The sequence below is a fragment of the Bos mutus genome, chromosome 24 (genome assembly GCF_027580195.1).
Source record: "Bos mutus isolate GX-2022 chromosome 24, NWIPB_WYAK_1.1, whole genome shotgun sequence".
Classification (NCBI taxonomy): domain Eukaryota; kingdom Metazoa; phylum Chordata; class Mammalia; order Artiodactyla; family Bovidae; genus Bos; species Bos mutus.
This window is the reverse complement of record NC_091640.1, coordinates 58,842,132-58,862,465: the sequence shown is the minus strand read 5'-3', so window position 1 is coordinate 58,862,465 and position 20,334 is coordinate 58,842,132. Positions and strand designations below refer to the sequence as shown.

General features: G+C 45.4%; 1 protein-coding gene across 1 annotated transcript; it reads right to left on the bottom strand.

Annotated features, from left to right (window-relative positions):
* Positions 1-6,515: 6,515 nt before the first annotated feature.
* PMAIP1 (phorbol-12-myristate-13-acetate-induced protein 1) lies at positions 6,516-10,969 on the bottom strand. Its single transcript, XM_005908305.3, has 2 exons — positions 10,720-10,969; positions 6,516-8,202 (listed from the first exon to the last, which is right to left on the bottom strand). The coding sequence occupies exons 1-2, from the start codon at positions 10,775-10,777 to the stop codon at positions 8,096-8,098; spliced, it is 165 nt and encodes a 54-aa protein (XP_005908367.1). The 5' UTR covers positions 10,778-10,969; the 3' UTR covers positions 6,516-8,095.
* Between the last annotated feature and the right edge of the window lie 9,365 nt (positions 10,970-20,334).

Below are 20,334 nucleotides of genomic sequence, written 5' to 3'. Positions count from 1 at the left end.
CATAAACTCTTTATCATCCCCCAGACGTGGGTTTTTTTTTTTTTTTTTTAGAGCCATTTATTGGGAGCTTAGTAACTGCCAGGCCGAGAGCTTTGCATTCACAATCTCCTTCACAATTCACAATTCATCCCCTTATGAACTTTGTGATTCCAAGGGGCTGGGAGTTATGACTACCCCTTTCTCACAAACAAGCCAAAAGTGGAAAAAAGAAGTGGGGTATGGTTTATTTAGGTGGAGGTCCTCAGCGTTAAATGGGCTAACAGTGCACTTGCAAGCACATTACAACCACAGAAGGGTGACCAACTGCCCTGGGTTTTCCTAGAACTGAGGCCACTCCCTGGAGAAGGCAATGGCACCCCACTCCAATACTCTTGCCTGGAAAATCCCATGTACAGAGGAGCCTGGCAGGCTGCAGTCCATGGGGTCCCTAGGAGTTGGACATGACTGAGCGACTTCACTTTCACTTTTCACTTTCCTGCATTGGAGAAGGAAATGGTAACCCACTCCAGTGTTCTTGCCTGGAGAATCCTAGGGACGGGGGAGCCTGGTGGGGTGCCATCTATGGGGTTGCACAGAGTCGGACACGACTGAAGCAACTTAGCAGCAGCAGCAGCAGAGACCACTCCCAGGACATGAGATTTTCAGTTTTAAAACCAGGAAGACCCAGGCAAACTGGGACCAAGGAACACTCCATAGTCTTCAGGAATGGAATAGTAAAACGTAACGATAAAGGGGGCCAGTGGCTGTGTCCCTTCGGGAATGTTTATCATGGAGAGAATTCCAATATAACTGTAATGGGTTGAAGATTATAGTAGAGTATGTTTCTCAAAATATAGAAATATACACTTGTCATTGTACCAGCTTATTCTTAGAAAAGTGTGGTTTACAAGTAAGCCACACCTAGAGCACATTATCACACTTCTTCCTCCTGATATTCATTAAAATCTGGAAGAAAAGCCCAGATTTATCATCCTGGCTGGTACTTTCCCAGGGCCCCAAGGAGTCATCTGTGAAGCATACGCCTGACTTCCTCATATTCTTCTATAACCACATTTTGAAAGTTAAACAAAAATTTTACTCTTGATTTGCCAATTCTCAGAAATCTGCCCTTTTTGATGTGACACGCATAAAAACTTCAAAAAGAAAAAAGGAGACTTTTTCTCACTTTTGTTACAGGTGCTGTATTGTATTGCAAATATCTTTTCCCCCCCCAAAAAATGGGACGTTTTTCCTCCTCTGCTCTGCTCGCTGATGAACTGACACACGTGTGTTTCCTGAAGACTGATGATCTGGGAATCACTAAACAGTAAAACCAGAGGGTGTCATAGCCCACACAGCCACCCAGCGCTCATTCAGCACAAGTCCAGATGAATCACGCAAAAGGCGGCTCGGTCATTTCTACCTTCTCTATTGTTCGGGGTTTGTTTGTTTGTTTTGTGGGGGCACCGATCTCTTCTACCTTCCTAATTCCTGCCTGACTTTCTGAAATAGGGCAGCCACACTGCTGTTTTGCCTGCATTCTTCAAATCCCTTTCTTTCCCATTGAGAATAGCCCTGCGGGCCTGTCTCAGGAGGTGCTGTTTGGGCGCTGGCTGGGAGCAGGCGAGCCGGCGGGGAGCGGATCTTTCAGAATTCCTTGCGCACTTGACCCAGAACCCCTCCCCGGGGCGCGGCGGGCCTCGGCCTCCCCGCGGGCCCCCGGGGTTCCGGGATAACCTGAGCCAGCTTCCAGCCTCCGGAGGCTGCGAGTCCATCGCTGGAGGTGGGGGTCATGGCTGTCCGGCTGCGCGAGAGGAATCCCAGCTGCTGCTACCCTTACCGGGATGTCTCCTTCATCAGCTGGGTTAATAATCAACCTGCAACCCTCAGGAAAACCCAGGGGTAGAATCCCTGGCTGGGGAACCCTTAGCTTTGCTCCGGAATGAGGACTCTCCCTTGTCCCCCCGTGGGAAGCGGCCCTGTTCTGGGGGCAGGAGAGGGGAGCTTTGAGGTGACAGAGCTGCTGCTGCTACTGCTGCTAAGTCGCTTCAGTCGTGTCCGACTCTCTGCGGACCCCATAGACGGCAGCCCACCAGGCTCTGCGGTCCCTGGGATTCTCCAGGCAAGAACATTGGAGTGGGTTGCCATTTCCTTCTCCAATGCATGGAAGTGAAAAGTGAAAGGGAAGTCGCTCAGTCGTGTCCGACTCTTAGCGACCCCATGGACTGCAGCCCACCAGGCTTCTCCTTCCATGGGATTTTCCAGGCAAGAGTACTGGAGTGGGGTGCCATTGCCTTCTCCGGAGGTGACAGAGGCATGGGTTCAAATCCTGTCTTCCGCTCTTTGGCCAATTGACTCTGGGGAGATGACTGGTTCCCAGAGGCTATTCCCTTCCCTATAGAATAAGAAAGATGATCATGCTTTCTAAATTATAAGCACTAAGTGAAACAGTAAAACCATCGTTTCTAAAATGCTGAGCTCCTCATGGGTGATCCGTAAATGGTTATTTAACTTGGAACTTCCCTGAGGGTCCAGTGGTTAAGAATCCACCTCACAATGTAAGGGACACAGGTTGGCTCCCTCGTTGGAGAACTAGGATCCCATGCACCAAGGAGAGTGTTGAAAGAGCCTGCATGATGCCACAAAGATTCCCAGTACCATGCAGTAAAATAATAAGTAAAAAATAAATAAATAAAAACGTTAATGGTATTGATCTTGAAGTTTTGTCCACAGGAGGACAGACTCAGAGGAGCCCTATGGAAACCCTGGGGTGGATGCCACTCAAGTTCCCTAAAGGCAGGTCTTCCCTTCTGTCCTGATGAGACAACTGCCCTCCCCCCCCCACTACTCCCCCCCACTGCCACTGAACACAGCCTTATCCAAATCTAGTCCAAGCTAACCAGACCAGTTCTTCTTCCTGTTTCTTGAGATAGTATTGTGTAAATCAAGACGTGAATTTTTATATGAAAATGTTCAAGGGGCTTCAGGCAATCCAATAGTATTCGTGAAACCTAACACGAAGGAGGTGGCAATAAATGTTCTGCCATCACTAACAGGTCACAGATTAAAAGCAGTGCCCTCATTAAGGGAGAAACGGCCACTGCCTCTCCAGTTCCACACTGCCCTACTGCCTGCCTTCAAAAGCTTTCATTTTAGTCTAATTAATTGCACAAGATTTTCCACAGCTTGGTAAAGAAGCTAATACCTAACCCTCTGTCATGACAGTGCAGTTAAGGACACTCAGAGTGTGAGTGAGTCAGAAGTCAGGCACTTTCTCACCTCATCTGATTTTCAAGATGGTTTGAAATGGGTGCATTTTACACCATTTTAGAGGAAAACAGAGGTCAAGTCATTTATCCAGAGTTCCCCAAAGAGTAAGTGCTGAAACAACCGACTGACTCCAATGTCAGAAGCCAGTGACACTTGTGGCAAAGGAACTTTGTGGTTTTGAAAATAGCTGGGTAAAGATGTGAAGTTGGAAACAAATCTCAGAAGCTCCGTCAGAGACTGTTAGTGAGAGAGCATGACAAAAAGGAGAAAAGCCTTTTTTCTAAAACACTAGAGTACCAAGGTTTTTTTGTTTGTTTTATTTTTGCTTGTTTATTCTATTTTCAACCCAAACCCCAGCCCAGGCTCTGTGTGACATGCAATCTCAAAGTGGACAAGACTAGGAGGCGGTGTGAGACCCAGGCTTCTAAGCAAAGGAATCCAAATCTCCATCTACAACTCTCATTAATTTTCTGACATTTGGTTTTCTAAAAAGCGGCCAGTTTGGAAGAAGACAGTAGGTAGGTATGACCATCACACTATAAATTTGTTAAAGCAAATTTGTTTTTTTAAGATTTTTTTTTTTTTTTTTTTTGGATGTGGACAATTTTTTAAAGCCTTTATTGAACCCATGCACAGAACTGCTTCTGTTCCATGCCTTGACCTCTTGGCTGTAGTGCATTTGGAATCCCAGCCCCACACCGGCACCCCCAATCAGGGATCCAGCCCATACACCCCACCTCCCCGATCCCCACCCTTGAAGGCGAAATCCCAGCCACCAGGGAAGTAAGCAGTTTCTGAAAGTCCTCAAAAGAGACGCTCCTGCTAGCGCCTGCGTTGCACTGACAACCGTTTTGCTTTTGAACCATGACCTATTACGTAAGAAGACTCAGGTGATTCCACGGCCAGGTGTGTCCTGTCAGGTGGCCCTCAGCTATTTCCAGCCTCATATAAGAAGCAGGCCTGACGGAGTGAGGTCACCATCGGGGAAGCCAGGATGCACGGGCAATTCTCATTTCCCAGAAATCATTTACGAGTCCGAGAAGTCCCTGCACGACTTCCTCCAGGACTTACCATCAATGTTGGGGAGAAGAGTCTGCGTGGTAGTTGGTTCTTTTTTTTGTTTTGTTTTGGGATGGTTTGGTGTTTTACATCCATGCTTTTACTTCTCACAAGCCCTTCAGTTCTCTCTGAATCCTGTCTGAAATAAAGGGGCGAGTAGGAAGTGTGATGCAAGGCCTTCTTTAGGCGTCTTTGTCACCCCATGTTCTGTTTCACACCACAAGGGACCTTGACGATCAGGGTCTCTGAATTCAGAGGAGCAACTCTGACTCAGACAGGCTGCCTCAGTTACACAGCTCAGCAGACTCTCAGACTCCTGCCTCGAAGCGTCCGGCTCCAGCATTCCAAAGTGGGGTTCCCTTTGCGCAGCCTCACTCTTGGTCACTGTTCTCTTTTCAAGGTGTATCTTCTGGGGATCTTCCCCTCTGACAAAGGCGTGAGGAGTTTGACAGAATTCTCACCATTTATGCTGTTCCTGCCCAGTGTGGTGTATGTATGTGGGCAGTTATTGCAAGGGATTAAAACCCATAATCACAGGGCCCAGCATCCTTAGACTGAAGAACTTGTCTCATTCATAGATACAGGATAAATGACAGATGAAGAACTTGTCACTTTCCTAGATACAGGATAGACGACAGATAAGGAACTTATCTCATTCACAGATACAGGATAGATGATAGATGAAGAACTTGTCTCATTCATAGATACAGGATAGAGGATAGATGAAGAACTTGTCTCATTCATAGATACAGGATAGATGACAGATACATAGATGCTTTCCAAATATAGACTACTGAGGTTTTCTTTTAAATCTAAGTGCAAATCAAAAAGTATTTTTTAACATAGTAGCTACTTGTTTGTCAATAGATACAATTATGTGAACATCATGGGAACTTTTTTGACATTTAAATAGAGTTCTCAAAAAAAAAATAGAGTTCTCAAATAGACTCACAGAGAATGAACTTATGAGGGAGGGGATAAGGAATTTGAGATCCACATGTACACACTGCTGTATTTAAAATGGATAACCAACAAGGACCTGCTGTGGAGCACAGGGAACTCTGCTCAATGTTATGTGGCAGCCTGGATGGGGGGAGTTTGGGGGAGAAAGGATACACATATACATATGACTGAGTCTCTCTGCTGTGCACTTGAAACTGTCACATTAATTGGCTATACTCTAACATGAAGTTTTAAAAAAATGAGAGTTCTCAGGGAATAACGGAGAAGGCAATGGCACCCCACTCCAGTACTCTTGCCTGGAAAATCCCATGGACAGAGGAGCCTGGTAGGCTGCAGTCCATGGGGTCCCTAGGAGTTGGACACGACTGAGCGACTTCACTTTCACTTTTCACTTTTATGCATTGGAGAAGGAAATGGAAACCCACTCCAGTGTCCTTGCCTGGAGAATCCCAGGGACGAGGGAGCCTGGTAGGCTGCCGTCTATGGGGTCGCAGAGTCGAACACGACTGAAGCGACTTAGTAGCAGCAGCAGCAGCAGGGAATAATGCTCATGCCATCAAACACGGGCCCTGCCTTTTATGGAGTCAGGGCCCCCTGCCCTCCCCAGTTCTGCAGCCATCAGCTCCGCCAGCCACCTTCCCCCACAGCCCTTCCTCTCTCCCCATCTGAGGGAGGCGATTCACATCCCAGGACCTCAGCAGACTCAAGTGGGCAGGAGTGGGTCGGAGAGGCGGCTCTGAGACAAAAGGCAAGAAATGAGTATCTTTTGAGCTCTCCCACTCAAACAGGAAGGCCACTTGGGTCACACCTCCTTCAGCACATGACTAGCTGCAGATGATGCAATACCTGCAGCACAGGGCCAGGCGGCGGGAGGCAGCAGAAACAGCACCTAAGCCCCTGCCGGCAGGCAGACCAGGAGCAGCCAGGGACCCGGCCTCACCAAACCTCCAAGTGAGGCCTGAGTCTCCGCCGCCTCCAGGCATCCGTCTGCGGCACTCGGCAGCACCCGAGACCTATGCCTGGCATTCATTTCCTATTTTTCACTGCTTCCTTTCCCAATTAACGCATAAGTCTCTAGAGAGCAGAAATCATGCCAAATGTCCCGTAGCGCCCACTCCCACCACAGTACTGGGACAGAGGTGGTTTGGTCAAAAGCTAACTGCTGATGGGGGTTACTTAAAATATTTTGCTTTCACAATGAACACTCAGTAGCTCTCACGATGAAAAATAAACACACAGAAAAGTAATTTTTAATAGGTTATTTAATAGGTAATTTTTTAATTATTTAATAGGTTACAGCTACAGTATCAAATTTTAATTGTATATATGTATAAATATAGTTATAGACCATAAATATCCAAGTCAAAACATTCTCCTCTAGGCAGATGCTTCCCTCTCCCCCTCAAAAAAAGTCTTTGCAACTAAATAAACTAACAGCTTTAATACTGAAGAAAAAACATGCTGAGGTAATTTTTCATCTAAAGTGACTACAGCCTATATTAAAACATTCTTCCAGTAAGAGTTCAAGTAGTTATGAAACCCTTGCCTCAAAATTCCAAAATGCAACTTTATTATCAAATGAAAGAAAAAAATAGTTTAATGATAAATAAGTAAAATAAATAGGATTATTCCTGCTGAAATTCAATCTTGACAGTATTATTTCTTTTTTTATATATTTGTGGAGTTTTGTTGATAGCCTGGCCTTTTAATAATTGAAAACAGCAATTCATGAAGCCCGTCTCAGAATATACCTATTACTCTAACACTATATATATATAGATATACAGATAATATATATATAGCAGATGAAGTTATGCATATGTATGTAAATGGGATTTTCATTCTGGATGAGCAATCTGTTCCTTTTGAAAAATACATGTATGTATCTCAATTATGAAAACATGCTTAATCTCTCTTAAAAGATCACTCTTATACAATATACACTGAGTATAAGAAAGGACATTTTACAGATTTTAGAAACTTCTTTAAAAATATTCATTTTTTTATCAGCAGTTATATTAGAATATTCATCTTACCAAGTTTTAATTACAGCAGTTAAAAAAATCTATCGCTTTTTAAATTATTCCGAGTTATGCAAAGTCCCCATGATTCTTTTTCTTTTCTGCAAGAATTTCACTGGCACCAAGTTAACACTTCAAATTTTTTCAAAGTATATCACTTCCCAGGGTAAGGCTCATTGGAACACACTTAGTAAAAGATCTTCTGAACAGAAACAACAATACATCTTAACTCAAAAGAAACTTTCAAATTAGTTTATATTTTGTAGTGACCTATGAAATTAACATTCACTATCACATTCAGTGTTCTCAAATAAAAATTTTACTCTTAACAAAGTAATATACATAAACCAAAGATTACACATCGTTCTGCCATTGTCACCCAAAAGGAGAACAAACATGCAGTATACATTCTGTTTCCCAGCCCCTGACCAGAGTCTATAATCATTTGTCAGCTCCTCTTACACTGGGCAGCAACCTTCAGCAAAAATACTAGAACAAGTCTCTAAACAAAACCAAGATGTATAAAGAATTGATTCCATATGTCCAAAGCTCCTCCATTCTTGTTTTAAAATAAAAAGTGGATTTTTAATGTTCTCGAATCCCCAACAACAACTTCTGGCAAACCTCCGACAGAAATTTATGTGTGATGTATCCATCTTCATTTCCAAGAGCGTTCAAAACCAACTGAGAGTCCCTTCACATTCTTCTCCATTACCAGGCAGTCTCTCCTCCAATTGATGAAATTTGTACCTACTGGGGAATCTTCCTTTGAAAGGAGTCTCCTCATTCGAAAGCGTCTTAAGTCAAGTTCCTGAGCGGAGGAGTTTGGATATCAGATTCACAAGTTTCTGCCGGAAATTCAGTTTGTCTCCAATTCTCCTCAACTGAATGGCACATTCAACTTCAGGATCTGCAAAGGAAAGCAAAATATCAAAGTTACACTGACGTTGCAAACCGCAACCAGCAAGAGTTAATATGCCCATCCCAAGGACTAGTTGAGTATTTATCCCATAAAGCATTATCTTAACTTTACATACACTTGTTTTCTGAATGTAAAGAAAGAAAAGCAACTTATACACACACGACATACACTAACATACAGTGACTCATAAACAACAGAAATAATTAAGCAAAAATAAAGACATTTAACTTGTGATTTTTTTTTTTTTTTGAACATCCTGGATGAAGTAATGTTATCTTACTTTCAAATATAGACATTTATGTCATACACCACAAAGAGTGAGTGAGTTTCACAGCCTCAGGTGATCTCATCCTTTTCTTTCTCACTTAAGATTGGCTAGGGAAAGAAAAGTTAAATTCTTTTATGTTATTTTCAAGTACAACTCATTTTGTAAATGGCAATAATTCATAGTTCAGATTACGCCCTCATAATATGTAAATCTAAATGCATTATTTAAACAACTCTTTCAAGTTTTCTCATGAAAGACTCATAAAAGCTTATTCTAAAGTTAAGTCCATATTTTCTAAAATAACTTAAAATTTTAAAACAAGTTCTTCCCAATCTGTACCAATCCACTGCCTCTATGGAGATAAGTGAAGCAAAAAACAAATAATGTTTAGTTCACGTGTTTACTATTTTTTAAGATTAATATACTGTAATAAACTGAATATAAGGGGAAAGTAATATTTATAATCTAATTTCTAAGTAAACTTCTAAAGTAAATGAAATCAACACCAAAGCTATACTGACCATAATTATTATTTTCTTGGATAGTTCGAAAAGCAATTCAGTTTCTTTTTGGTACATTTCAATATCATGTTCATGATCATTAAAAACCATTATGACTACAAATTAAAAACTGATTTACTTTGTAAACAGTCCTTGCAAATTCCCTATTTAGGCTCAAAATAACCAAATTCTCTTTTTACAAGAGCTGGGTAAAATTTTCATAATTCCTAAAAAAAAAATAATTATTAATCCCTAACAAGACACCTGATAAATTTCATAAGATATATTTCTTTATAGGCTATAGGATCAGGCATTTGGAAAACTATTTAGTAAGACATGTCCTTCTCAGTTGACTTAGAAATACTAACACAATGCTAAAAAAACAATTATCATCCAGGCTACCGTTTTGAAAGCCCTGAATTGTAACAGAAAAAATTATCCCTTTCATCAAAAAAAAAAAAAAAAACAGCACCGAGTTGTTTTCTTAATCTTTCTATTATATCTATAAATGTATTAATTAAAAACATAACTATGTGTGGTGATGGACCTTAGCTAAAGTTATTACAGTAATCATGTAACAATTGATAACATATATCAAATCATTATGCTGTTCACGTAAAACTAAGACAGTGTTATACCTCACATCTCAATGTCTTACCATCTAATCAAGTTTAAGAGGGACCTTTTTGCTGTCCCTTATTAAAGGGGGCCAAGTTGGACGGTGAAGGTTATGAAATTCTTGCAACACAGCCAGAACTCTTGGACATCACTGAAGACGGACAAAGCTTCTTCCCTCCGAAGCAAGAGCCGGAGAGCAGCCTTGTGCCAACTTAGCCATGGCCACACTGGCCATGCACCACTTCCTTTGCACGCCCCAGGGGCTCCATAAAATTAAACTAAGTTTAAAAGGGGCTCAATTCTGTCTGATGTAATAGCAGTATGACCCACACGGATTTCCAGCCCACGGTCTTACTTCTTTGCTACTGCTCCTTAGCAGATGTCTGCTTTGTTTGATAAGATTTATAAAAGCGGGGAGGAGGAGAGGTAACCTGACGTTACTTACTGGGGCTACATGGATGGGGAAGGGCGGAGGAAGGGACGGATTAAACAACACTGTGGACCATCTTCTGTTTTTCTCTATGGCATTTCTGTAACTAATACCGACTGTCAAAATGGTATACTTTTAATTAACTAAGAAGCCTGGCCTTCTAGGCTTCTGACTTCGTTGGTCCTTTCGGGGCTTCCATAACCCTCCATCCGTCCTTTGCAGAACTGTGACGGCATCAAGCATTAGTACCACTTTTGTTGCTGCTGGGGCTGGGGACAGCGGTCAGACACGGAGAAGGGTCCTCAAAAGGTCCTGGACCCCGGAGGAAAAGGGCCTGTCTCGGGAAGCGCTGAACGCCAGCGGCGCCCCCGGCCGTGACAATGACTTTCTCCGCGTGGCCCCAGGGAGGGCGAGCGCGAACTAAAGGCAGGCGAAGGAGAGGCGGCTTTCGGCCGCAGCTCAAACGCAGCAGCATCCCCATCGCAAGGCTCGCCCCTTCCCTAGCCATCCCCACCGCCCCGGGTTAAACCCGCGAACAGCGTCCCGGAGGCGCCCCTAAAGCACGTGCCAGGGCGCGGGTCCCGCCCGGCTCTTAGGCCCGGGGGCGACGGGCTGCCCCTGCCCGGACCGAGATCGCGACCCCGACCCCCTTCCCGGCCAGGATCTCCGCGGGCCCCAGCTCTCCCTACCTGCCGGGACCCGCGTGGGGCTCGGCTGGGCGCTCTTACGAGCCCTCCTTCCAGGCATCTCTGCAGACGGCCGCCGGCGGACCCGGGCAACTCAGGGATGCAACCCGAGCACCTCGGGTCTGCAGGACGAGGGCCGCGAGCGGGGCGAACGGGCCGGAGACGACGGTCAGCACAGAGCAGGAGAAACTGAACCGCGCGCCTGCGAGAACCTGGCAGGACTGGCGACCGCCGCAGCCCGCGCTCGAGTCGTACGGGGACTTCCCGGTGACGTAGCGAAACCCACAGCTGGCCCCGCCCGTGCCCCGCCCCCAGCCCCGCCCCCCAGGACCCACAAAGCACCCGGCCCCGCCCCCGGCTCGGGCCCGGCGCCGTGGGGGCGGGGACCCAGGCGGTGTGTGGCGAGCCGGGCTCAGCGCGGGAGGTAGACCCGGCCCGGCCCCGAAACTACTTCCTGGACCGAGGATTCGGCTGCAGGCGTGGCTGGGTCTCTGAGCTGCGAGCCGGGAAGGGTTGTCCTCGCGAACAGCTGGGGATGGGGAGGCCTGGAGCGTCATCCTTATCATAAACGGGCAATCGGAGACTCTCGTAAACAAACCCCTGAGGGTTTGGGAAAGGACAGTGTTCAAACTCGAGGAGTGTGGGACGTTTTCAGGGAAAAATGAGGACACTTAATTACAGTAGAGAAGCTGCCAGAAGCTTAACTGAAACTGAAACTGGTTGAGAAGCTCACTGCCAACTAAAAAGCCTGGAGCAAGGGAGGAAACCCTGTTTGGGTTTGGAAAATGCATTGGGGGGGGGGAGAAGGAAAGCGGGTGAAGGGAAGTGGCTGTTCTCTGCCTGGGTAAAAGCAGAGTGTATTCCCCCTGGGTCGGTCTCATACCTCCTTCCAGACGCTTTAATAAAACGACAAAAAAAATAGTAGGTCATTATGTAGACAGCTTTCAGAAACTCCCCCGGGGGGAGAAATGAGACATTTGGGAATATGTATTTGCCCGATGTTTGGCTGGCCCGGGAATAATTCCATCATTATAAAGAGAAGCAGTCACTCGTACTAGAGAACAGATTCTGAGAATTTGGCGCTGAGGGCTTCCGAGACACTTCCTCATCCTGTCCTCGGAACAACCCGATCAAGCGGACATTCTCACCATTGCGGCCACTTTCCGGGTGCGAAAACTGAAGGTTTATAAAGATGAAGTGAGCTGAGCTCACACAGGCAGCGAGCAGAGGGTGGGTCTGAACCCAGGCAGCACCATCCCGAGCAGGACATCTTACCCGCATCTGCGGCCTTCCAAGGAATCACAGTTTCTTAGAAAATAAGTCTTCTTTATGTATGTGCGTGCGTGCAAGTCGCTTCAGTCGTGTCCGACTCTTTGCGACCCCATGGACTGTAGCCCACCAGGATCCTCTGTCCAGTCCATGGAATTCTCCAGGCAAGAAAACTCCTGAATGGGTTGCTATATATAAATAGAGGGGCTTCCCCGGTGGCTCAGCCGTAAAGAATCTGCCTGCAATGCAGGAGCTACAGGAGACACAGGTTCGATCCCTGGGTCAGGAAGATCCCCTGGAGGAGGGCATAGCAACCCACTCAGGAGTTTTTTTGCCTGGAGAATTCCATGGACTGGACAGAGGATTCTGGTGGGCTACAGTCCATGGGGTCGCAAAGAGTCGGACACGACTGAAGCGACTTGCACGCACGCACATACATAAAGACTTATTATATATATATATATATCTTTTTATTATCTATATAATGCAGAGGTTGCAAATTGGTTGCTTAGAGCTGCGTGACTCCCTAGAAGTTTTCGGTTTGGTTCACAGTACTGGTCTTGTGAAAATTCGAATTAGTTACCAGCATTTAAACACTGAGAGATTGCATTAAAAGCTCAGGTTTCTGGCGGCCTTTGGGAAATCATTAACTCTTGACAACCCAAGATTCTTTGTGCGAAAGTGCAGGAGCGGGCTAGGAGAGGATGCAGAGACTGCCCTCAGAGAGACGCCCGACAGGCGGGAGTTCTCACGTTGGCCACACCCCCCTGCTGTTTGTTTTTCTCATTTACATTATCTGGCCCCAGTAGGCATGTGAACTTGTTTATTTACCTTGAGTCACTCAATCAACAAAAACTGCAGGTATTTATTTGTCACTGGGTCCTGCTGAAATATAGACAATGCCGTGGAAGCAAGAAAGAAAGCTTACTCGATCTTCAGCAACTTAGTTTTGCCTGTGGTAAACATAGGGCTAAGAGTGGACAAAATTCCATAGTTAGCACCACAGGATACAGGAAACCCAGCAAGCCCAGCAGAGATTCTGCCTTGAAAGTCTTGAACGCATATCCCAAAACCACTCTCAAGGCTTACTACTTCAGGAATACCATTAGCTTCCTGCTTGGATAAATGAGTAAACTTCTCATCAAACTAAGCACCCTGAAATGCAATCTGTACATTTCCACAGAAGAAAAACAAATCATACCTTGTTTACCTGCAAAGAGTGTGTCCTCTTGACCTCTGAGATTATCATCATAAAAGATCGTTGACCACGTGACCCATGCTAGATACAAACTTTAGGCAAATTGTGGCTTTTAGGGAATTGCAAACTTAACTCCCAGGAAGGAAAAGGGAAGAGGGGGAGATGGGCTTCAGAGATGGGTCAAGTCAGCCATTTATGGAGAACTTGTTAAGATTTTGATTTTGAACCAGTGAAGTTGCTCAGTTGTGTCCGACTCTTTGCAATCCCATGGACAGTAGCCTACCAGGCTCCTCCATCCATGGAATTTTCCACGGAAGAGTACTGGAGTGGGTGGCCATTCCTTTCTCCAAGGGATCTTCCCGACCTAGGGACTGAACTCAGGTCTCCAGCATTGCAGGCAGCTGCTTTACTGTCTGAGCCATCAGGGAATTGATGGTCCATAAACTCTTTTTCAGATTTAATGTTCTATTAAGAGAATCAGAAGCTGTGTGTGAAAGGGCTTTCTTAACTATTTGGACCCAGAGAATGACAAAATAATAATTTATCATGAAGCATTAGAATCCCCTATTATGTTTTCTTGAAAAGGACTGGTAAAGACAATTTTTAAAACTATTACCCTGTTTTAGTTTTCATGGACAAGTTTCCAAAATAACAGTGCAAACCTGGCCATGACTGTGTTGTCACTTAGAGGGTTAATTTTTTTTTCTTAAAAAAAAACACCCAAAAATAGCAAACATGATTACTAATAAAATAATCATTCATCTGTTTCATGCAGAAAATAAGACTGGACGGGCAACAAAGATATGAGAGATGAATGAGGGGGGATTTAAAGGAAGCCTGGGACAAAATGGATTGTAGGCTTGAGCCTGTTTATTCTAATAAAAGGGGACTCCCCCCTCTCCCGCCCCGTATAGCATGTTTGTTAGCAAGAAATCAGCCTGATGATCATCAGAGATGCCTTTCCAGAGTAATTGATGCCTTTCCTCTTAATCAATAGAGACTGATTTCCATCTCTATTTTAAGGCAGACACTGTGCTCCTTCTGGGGAGACAGTGCCTCCTAGCCCCATGGAACCTACCTCTGAGAGAGACAAGTGCCACACAAATTCAATGTGCATATGAATCACCTATCTTGTTCAAATGCACACCTGACTGTGGAGGTTCTGCATCTTAAACTCTGCTCATGCAGATCCTCCAGGCTTTGGCTATCATCAGCAAGTCTGGAGGATGATGCAGGAAAACACATGGGCAGGTGCCAAAGATGTACATCAGGGCTAGGCCGGGGAAATTATGGCAGATTGTGGGGCCTCCTGGGGGGTGGCAATTAAGCAGAAAGGGCATCTCCATAGAGACCAAGACACAAATAGGAGTTGGCCAAGCAATGAGACCAAAGGGAAGAAATATGCTCCATGCAGAGACTGAAGATCAGTGGAAGGGGGTGGGGGTGGGGGGAGAAGCCACCTGAGGAGTTTGCACATCTTTGCAGGGACAATGGGGGCACCACAGAAGGTTTTAAGCATGTGAGATATGTGATCAAATTCTAGAAAGTTCACTCTGGCTGCAGCATGGCTATATTAATCCAGATAACACCGGAGACAGTGTGACTGGTCAAGATGGGTGCTTAGTCACTCAGACAACCCCATGGACTGTAGCCCCCTAGGCTCCTCTGTCCATGGGATTCTCCAGGCAAGAAAACTGGAGTGGGTTATCATTCCCTTCTCCAGGGGATCTTCCCGACCCAAGGATCAAACCCAGTTTTCCTGCATTGCAGGCAGAGTCTTTACTGTCTGAGCCACTAGGGAAGCCGCCAATCAAGATAGACATTATCATAATTCTTATACAAGATGGTAATGTCAGTAAAGACAGTCCCTTCTTTCAAGCCTGTCTTTATTGAGATTCCCACATTTCCTGACTAGGATAGGACCGAGTTCTATTAGAGCAGGGCTTGAAATTTTTCAGTATAAATGTAATTGACATTTTCACCTATGTTAGTTTCCTAGAGCTGCCATAGCAGTGCACCCCCAATTGAGTTGCTTAAAACAATAGAAATATATTCCCTTGCAATTTTGGAGGCTGTACGTCTGAAGTCCAATTTGGTGCTGGCAGAGTGGTGCTCTCCGAAGCCTCTATGGGAGCTCTCCTTCCTTGCCTCTTCTGATTGATCGCAAGGGTCCTCACTCCGAAGCCTCTATGGGAGTTCTCCTTCCTCGCCTCTTCTAATTGATCGCAAGGGTCCTCAGAGATCCTTGCCTGTAGGTGCATCACCCCCATCTCTGCTCCTCTCTTGGGAACTTCTCGCCTGTGTGTCTGTGTCCAAATTTCCCTCTCCTTACACAAACATCAACCATTGGATTACGGCTCACCCTAAATCTAGTAGGACTTCATTTTAGATCGGCAAAGTCCCTATTTCCAAAGGAAGCCACATTCAGAGGTTGGAGGGGGAGGGGGAAACAGGGGATGAGGACTTCAGCATGTCTGTTTGAGAGACACAGCTTAAGCCCTGACACCTCCTTTTATCAACTGCCTTTAAAAAAAAAAGTCTATATATACATTTTTTCCATCCAATTTGCACACTGACAAACCAAAAGGAGCTTAGTAATCGTGACGATGAATTGAAACAGCTTGAAATAAAGGTTAGAAGCAGTATAGATAAGAAATAAAAAGACTTCAGAGGGAAGAGGTTTAAAACATCTGTCAGCTACAGAAAGCACGTGTACCTGAGTGTGCAGTCTTAGTTGAAAATGGTGGTGTGACAGACCGCCCCCCACCTCTGGGCTCCCCACTCACAAAGCCAAACACGATTTCAAGGAAGGCTTTGATGGAATTTGAAAGTTAATATGATCCCTATTAGTGCAACTTATAAGCACGTTATAAAATGCCGAAAGCAAATGCTTTTTTCAATTTCCTGTTTTCTTCATTTTATTCTCCTTTGTTTATTAATTCTTTTCTGATGCACACCCCCCCTCATGATCACAGATAATGATCATCAAGCACGTTTATACTTTTTTTTACCTGTAAGAAATAGGCAGTGGGACAGTCCAACAAGTCTCAGGAGAATGACGGAAATAAGTCAGGATGACCTGTGTATTCTTTAACAGAATTACTGATTTTTCAACAACTAAATAAATCTAACTAGCTTAGAGCATTTCGTTGAAGAAGCTATTACTAAATGCTGTCTAAGTTCATTAGAACCCAGACTATCTGATGATAAACAAAATGATCTTTAGGTTGTCACTGAGTAGCTAGTAGGAAAGTAATTCAGTCTTGTGTAAGAGTTAAAAAGCAATGATTGTCTGAGTGTAATCTGTGCAAATACAATCACAGAATCAGTTGACGAGTTTATTTAAAATGCAGACCTGCCTGACCTCAGGCTGGTGAACCACAGTCCCTAGGACCCTAGCCTGGAGATACACATTTTAGCAAACCTGTCAGATAATGTTTGTGCACTAATGGAGAGGATGAAAGGGCACTTGAGAAATGATTTGCCGTCGTTATTGTTTAGTTGCTAAGTGTCCAACTCTTTTGCAACCCCATGGATTGTAGCTTGCCAGGCTCTTCTGTTCATGGGATTTCCCAGACAAGCATACTGGTGTGGGTTGTCATTTCCTTCTCCAGAGGGTCTTCCCGACTCCAGGGATCGAGCCTGGGTCTCCTGCATTGGCAGGGGGATTCTTTACCACTGAGCCACCAGGGAAGCCCTAAGAAATGGTACTTGACCTCAAATAGCTTACACTCTAGTGAAAATAAAATAAATATGAATTAGCAGTGAGTAATTGAAAGTGGATTATAACTTAGTGTGCAATTATGTGACACATGGAAATATTTTTACCATATAGTAACAGCTAAGTAAAAATTATTTGTATTTTGTATACTTTTCTGTTTGAGTGTTACAGTTCACAATTTAAACAATCTAGGTAGGGAAAGGGAGAAAAACAGACCTCTTAATTACCATCAGAAGACAAAAGAAACCTGGATATCCAGAATCAGTAGGTTTAGCAAAAAAGGATTAAAAACAATAATACATACACAATTGACCCAGAGCTTATACCTTGTGAATGGGGCAGAGGCAGAGCTGAAATGCACGGTGATTATGATCCAGAAGAGACAGAAGAGGCAAAACAAAGACATTGGTGGGACTTCCCGGATGTCCAGTAGTTGAGACTCTGCCTCCTAATGCATGCGGCAAGGGTTCGATCTCTGATTGGGATTTAAGGTCCCACATGCCACAGGGTGTGGTCAAAATTTTTAAAAACAGAGACACAATTGATAACAGGAGGGCAATATGGAACTAGAAGGTGTATTGAGCATCCGGAAGCTCTGAGCATTACTGGTGCAAGCAGAATTGTTATCCAGATGTGTGGCTAATCAGCAGTTGCTTCCTCTAGTAGGGAATACAGTTTCCCACCGCCCAGACTTGGAAATGGAGGAAGGCTGAGCTCTCAATTGCCCTCATTCGTGCCAACCTAAACTAAGGCACCCACGATCAGTGTCACTTACAGAGCTGTCAGCCTTGGATTCCCCTGAGTGGGGCTCCCCTGGCCTTCTTCCTCAAGCTCTCCCAGTTTGCTTCCTGCTTCTGAGCCTTTGCCCTTGCCCTTTACCAAGCCTAGAATGCTTCCTCCCTATCTGTCCTTGTCTCGAGCTCACAACAAAGGCTTTATTCTCAGGAAGCACTCCTCACCGTCCTGTCTAAAGTCGCACATCCCTATCCTCCGAGGGACTAGCTAGCAGGAAATCGGTTGTGTCTACTTGACCGGCTTGTTCACCGTCTACTTTCCAGTTTTGCTTCCCTGGTGGCTCAGCTGGTAAAGAATCCGTCTGCAATGCCCGAGACCTGGGTTCGATCCCTGGGTTGGGAAGATCCCCTGGAGAAGGGAAAGGCTACCCACTCCAGTATTCTGGCCTGGAGAGTTCCATGGACTGGATAGCGTCGGATACGACTGATCAACTTTCACTTTCACTTTCCCTTTTGCAGTCAAACTCCACCTGAGCTCAGACCTTACAGGCTTGTTCTCCACGGTTGCCAGTCCCTGGACCCCTGGTGCAGAGCAGTTGAGGACACCAAAGCTGAAGGAAGGGAAGGTGGTTGCCTAAATTCCCAGCACTAATAAGTAAGCAAGTAGCCTCTGCAATCCAAACCTTCTTACTCTACACCTCACTCATCACAGTCATTGTTTGATAGTAATAATTTTTTTAAAAGTTAGACCATAATCAGAAGAGACACACACACTAGGCTTTTAAATTCTGCCTCTTTCTCTTTTTTATTTTTTTTTCTATAAAAATATTTATCTTTAACAATAAACCTGGCTGTCCAGTGGTTAGGACTCTGCATTTCCACTGCAGGGGGCTTGGGTTCGATACCTAGTCAGGGAATTAAGATCCTGAAAGCCACACAGAATGGCCAAAAAAAAAAAAACTCAAATGATAAACCTCCATGTTGAAAAGTTTGGAAGCGCAGAGGGGGAGGCTGGAGCGAGCACCCTTGGGAATCAGCGATGCCCCAACCATCCTGCGGGTGCCCATCTTTCTCTCCGCCTTCCCAGGTTCCCTGCACTGCTCCGGCTCTTGGAAGAGGCCATGCAAGCCCCCTGACTCCCTCCTCTCCCCCGGCTCCGTCTCCAGCATTCCCGCAGACCATTCTCGGAGATTTCCCCCCACACCACCGACAGTGCAAACTTCAGTGTAAAACTTCCCCACATCCACCGGCACGTTCTCACACTTGAAATTTGTACAGTTCAGAAGTGAGGTCTGGGGACTTCCCTGGTGGTCCCAGGGTTCAGCCCCAGGTTTCCACTGCAGGGGGCATGGGTTCAATCCCTGGTGGGGGATTAGGACCCCACATGCCAGGCAGCTTGGCCAAAAACAAATAAATACGATTTAAAAATAAATAAAGGAGAATAACAAAAGATTTTTTTTTTAAGTGAACTCTTAGAACATCCACTCAACCTCCAGGTTTGGAATGTCCACACGAAGCGCCATCCCCACCCTGAGACGCGCCTTCAGGCGGGGGACGCACCCTTCAGCCCTCCCCCTGTTGCACCTTCGCAGCCAATCTGCAGGAAGTCCTCCTGAACGCCAGGACGCTCTTCTGTTATCTCTGCTTCTGGGCCAGCCCCTCGCCAGGGCTGCAGGGCTCCTCCCCAGCCTCCCCTCCACAACCCGCTCCTCTTTCATCTGTTCACACTGCAGCCAGTCTGACTGTTTTTGATGCTAATTTTTGCTCGTCTCTTCTTAGAAACCTTTCTATCCATTGCCCACACTGCCACCAGAGTGCTCAGATTTTTATTGTTCAAAGATAGAATTCAGGCTTTTGGGGGTCTCCAGTTGCCCCTGGAGTCAAATAAAATCTGAAAAACCACCTGCCAGAGCCAAAGGAAAAAAATTGAGTGAGCATTTGTTCATTTGTTCTTTTTTTTCCTTCAAGATTTATCTGTTTGTTTTGGCTGCACTGGATCTCCACTGCTGCAGGGTGGGCGTCCTCTAGTTGCAGTAAGCCGGGCTACGCTTCCTTGCGGTGGTGTGTGAAGCTCGGCCTCCAGAGCACCGGATCAGTAGCTGCAGGGCACAGGCTTGGTTGCCCCAGGGCATGTGGGATATTTCCCAACCAGGGAGAGAACCCGGGTCCCCTGCATGGGCAGGAGGATTCTTCACCACTAGACTGCCAGGGAAGCCCTGTCCATTTGTTCTTATTCCCAGATAGGAGAGGGGTGTGTGGGGGGACAGTGCCCAGGAGGAGATGCCACCCGGAGCTGTCCACGTGGGGAAGAGGACAAATGGGAGTGTGTGTGTGTGTGTGTGCACGCATGTGCACAGGTATACTCAGTGGCCGGGTGGAGGGCGGGGGTGGAGGGAGGGAGAAGGAGATGGAGACTCGGCCAGAGTGAAATCAGGAGCCCTCACCACCCTGATGTTATTAGCAGGACAAAAGGGGGGGAAAGAAGGGCCCCAGAAATTTTATTAGAGCTCTCAGTTGAGATAGGACATCAGTGTTCTAAAATTGCATTGCCTTCCGATAGTCCAACACTAACTACATAGGAAATATGTTTCCAAAAATAGCACCCATGTATAACGCAAAGAAATGATTATAAATGCACTCCCAAGGCATAGACAAAACCCAAATGAAGAATCCTGCTTGTGTCCTGAAGGACATGA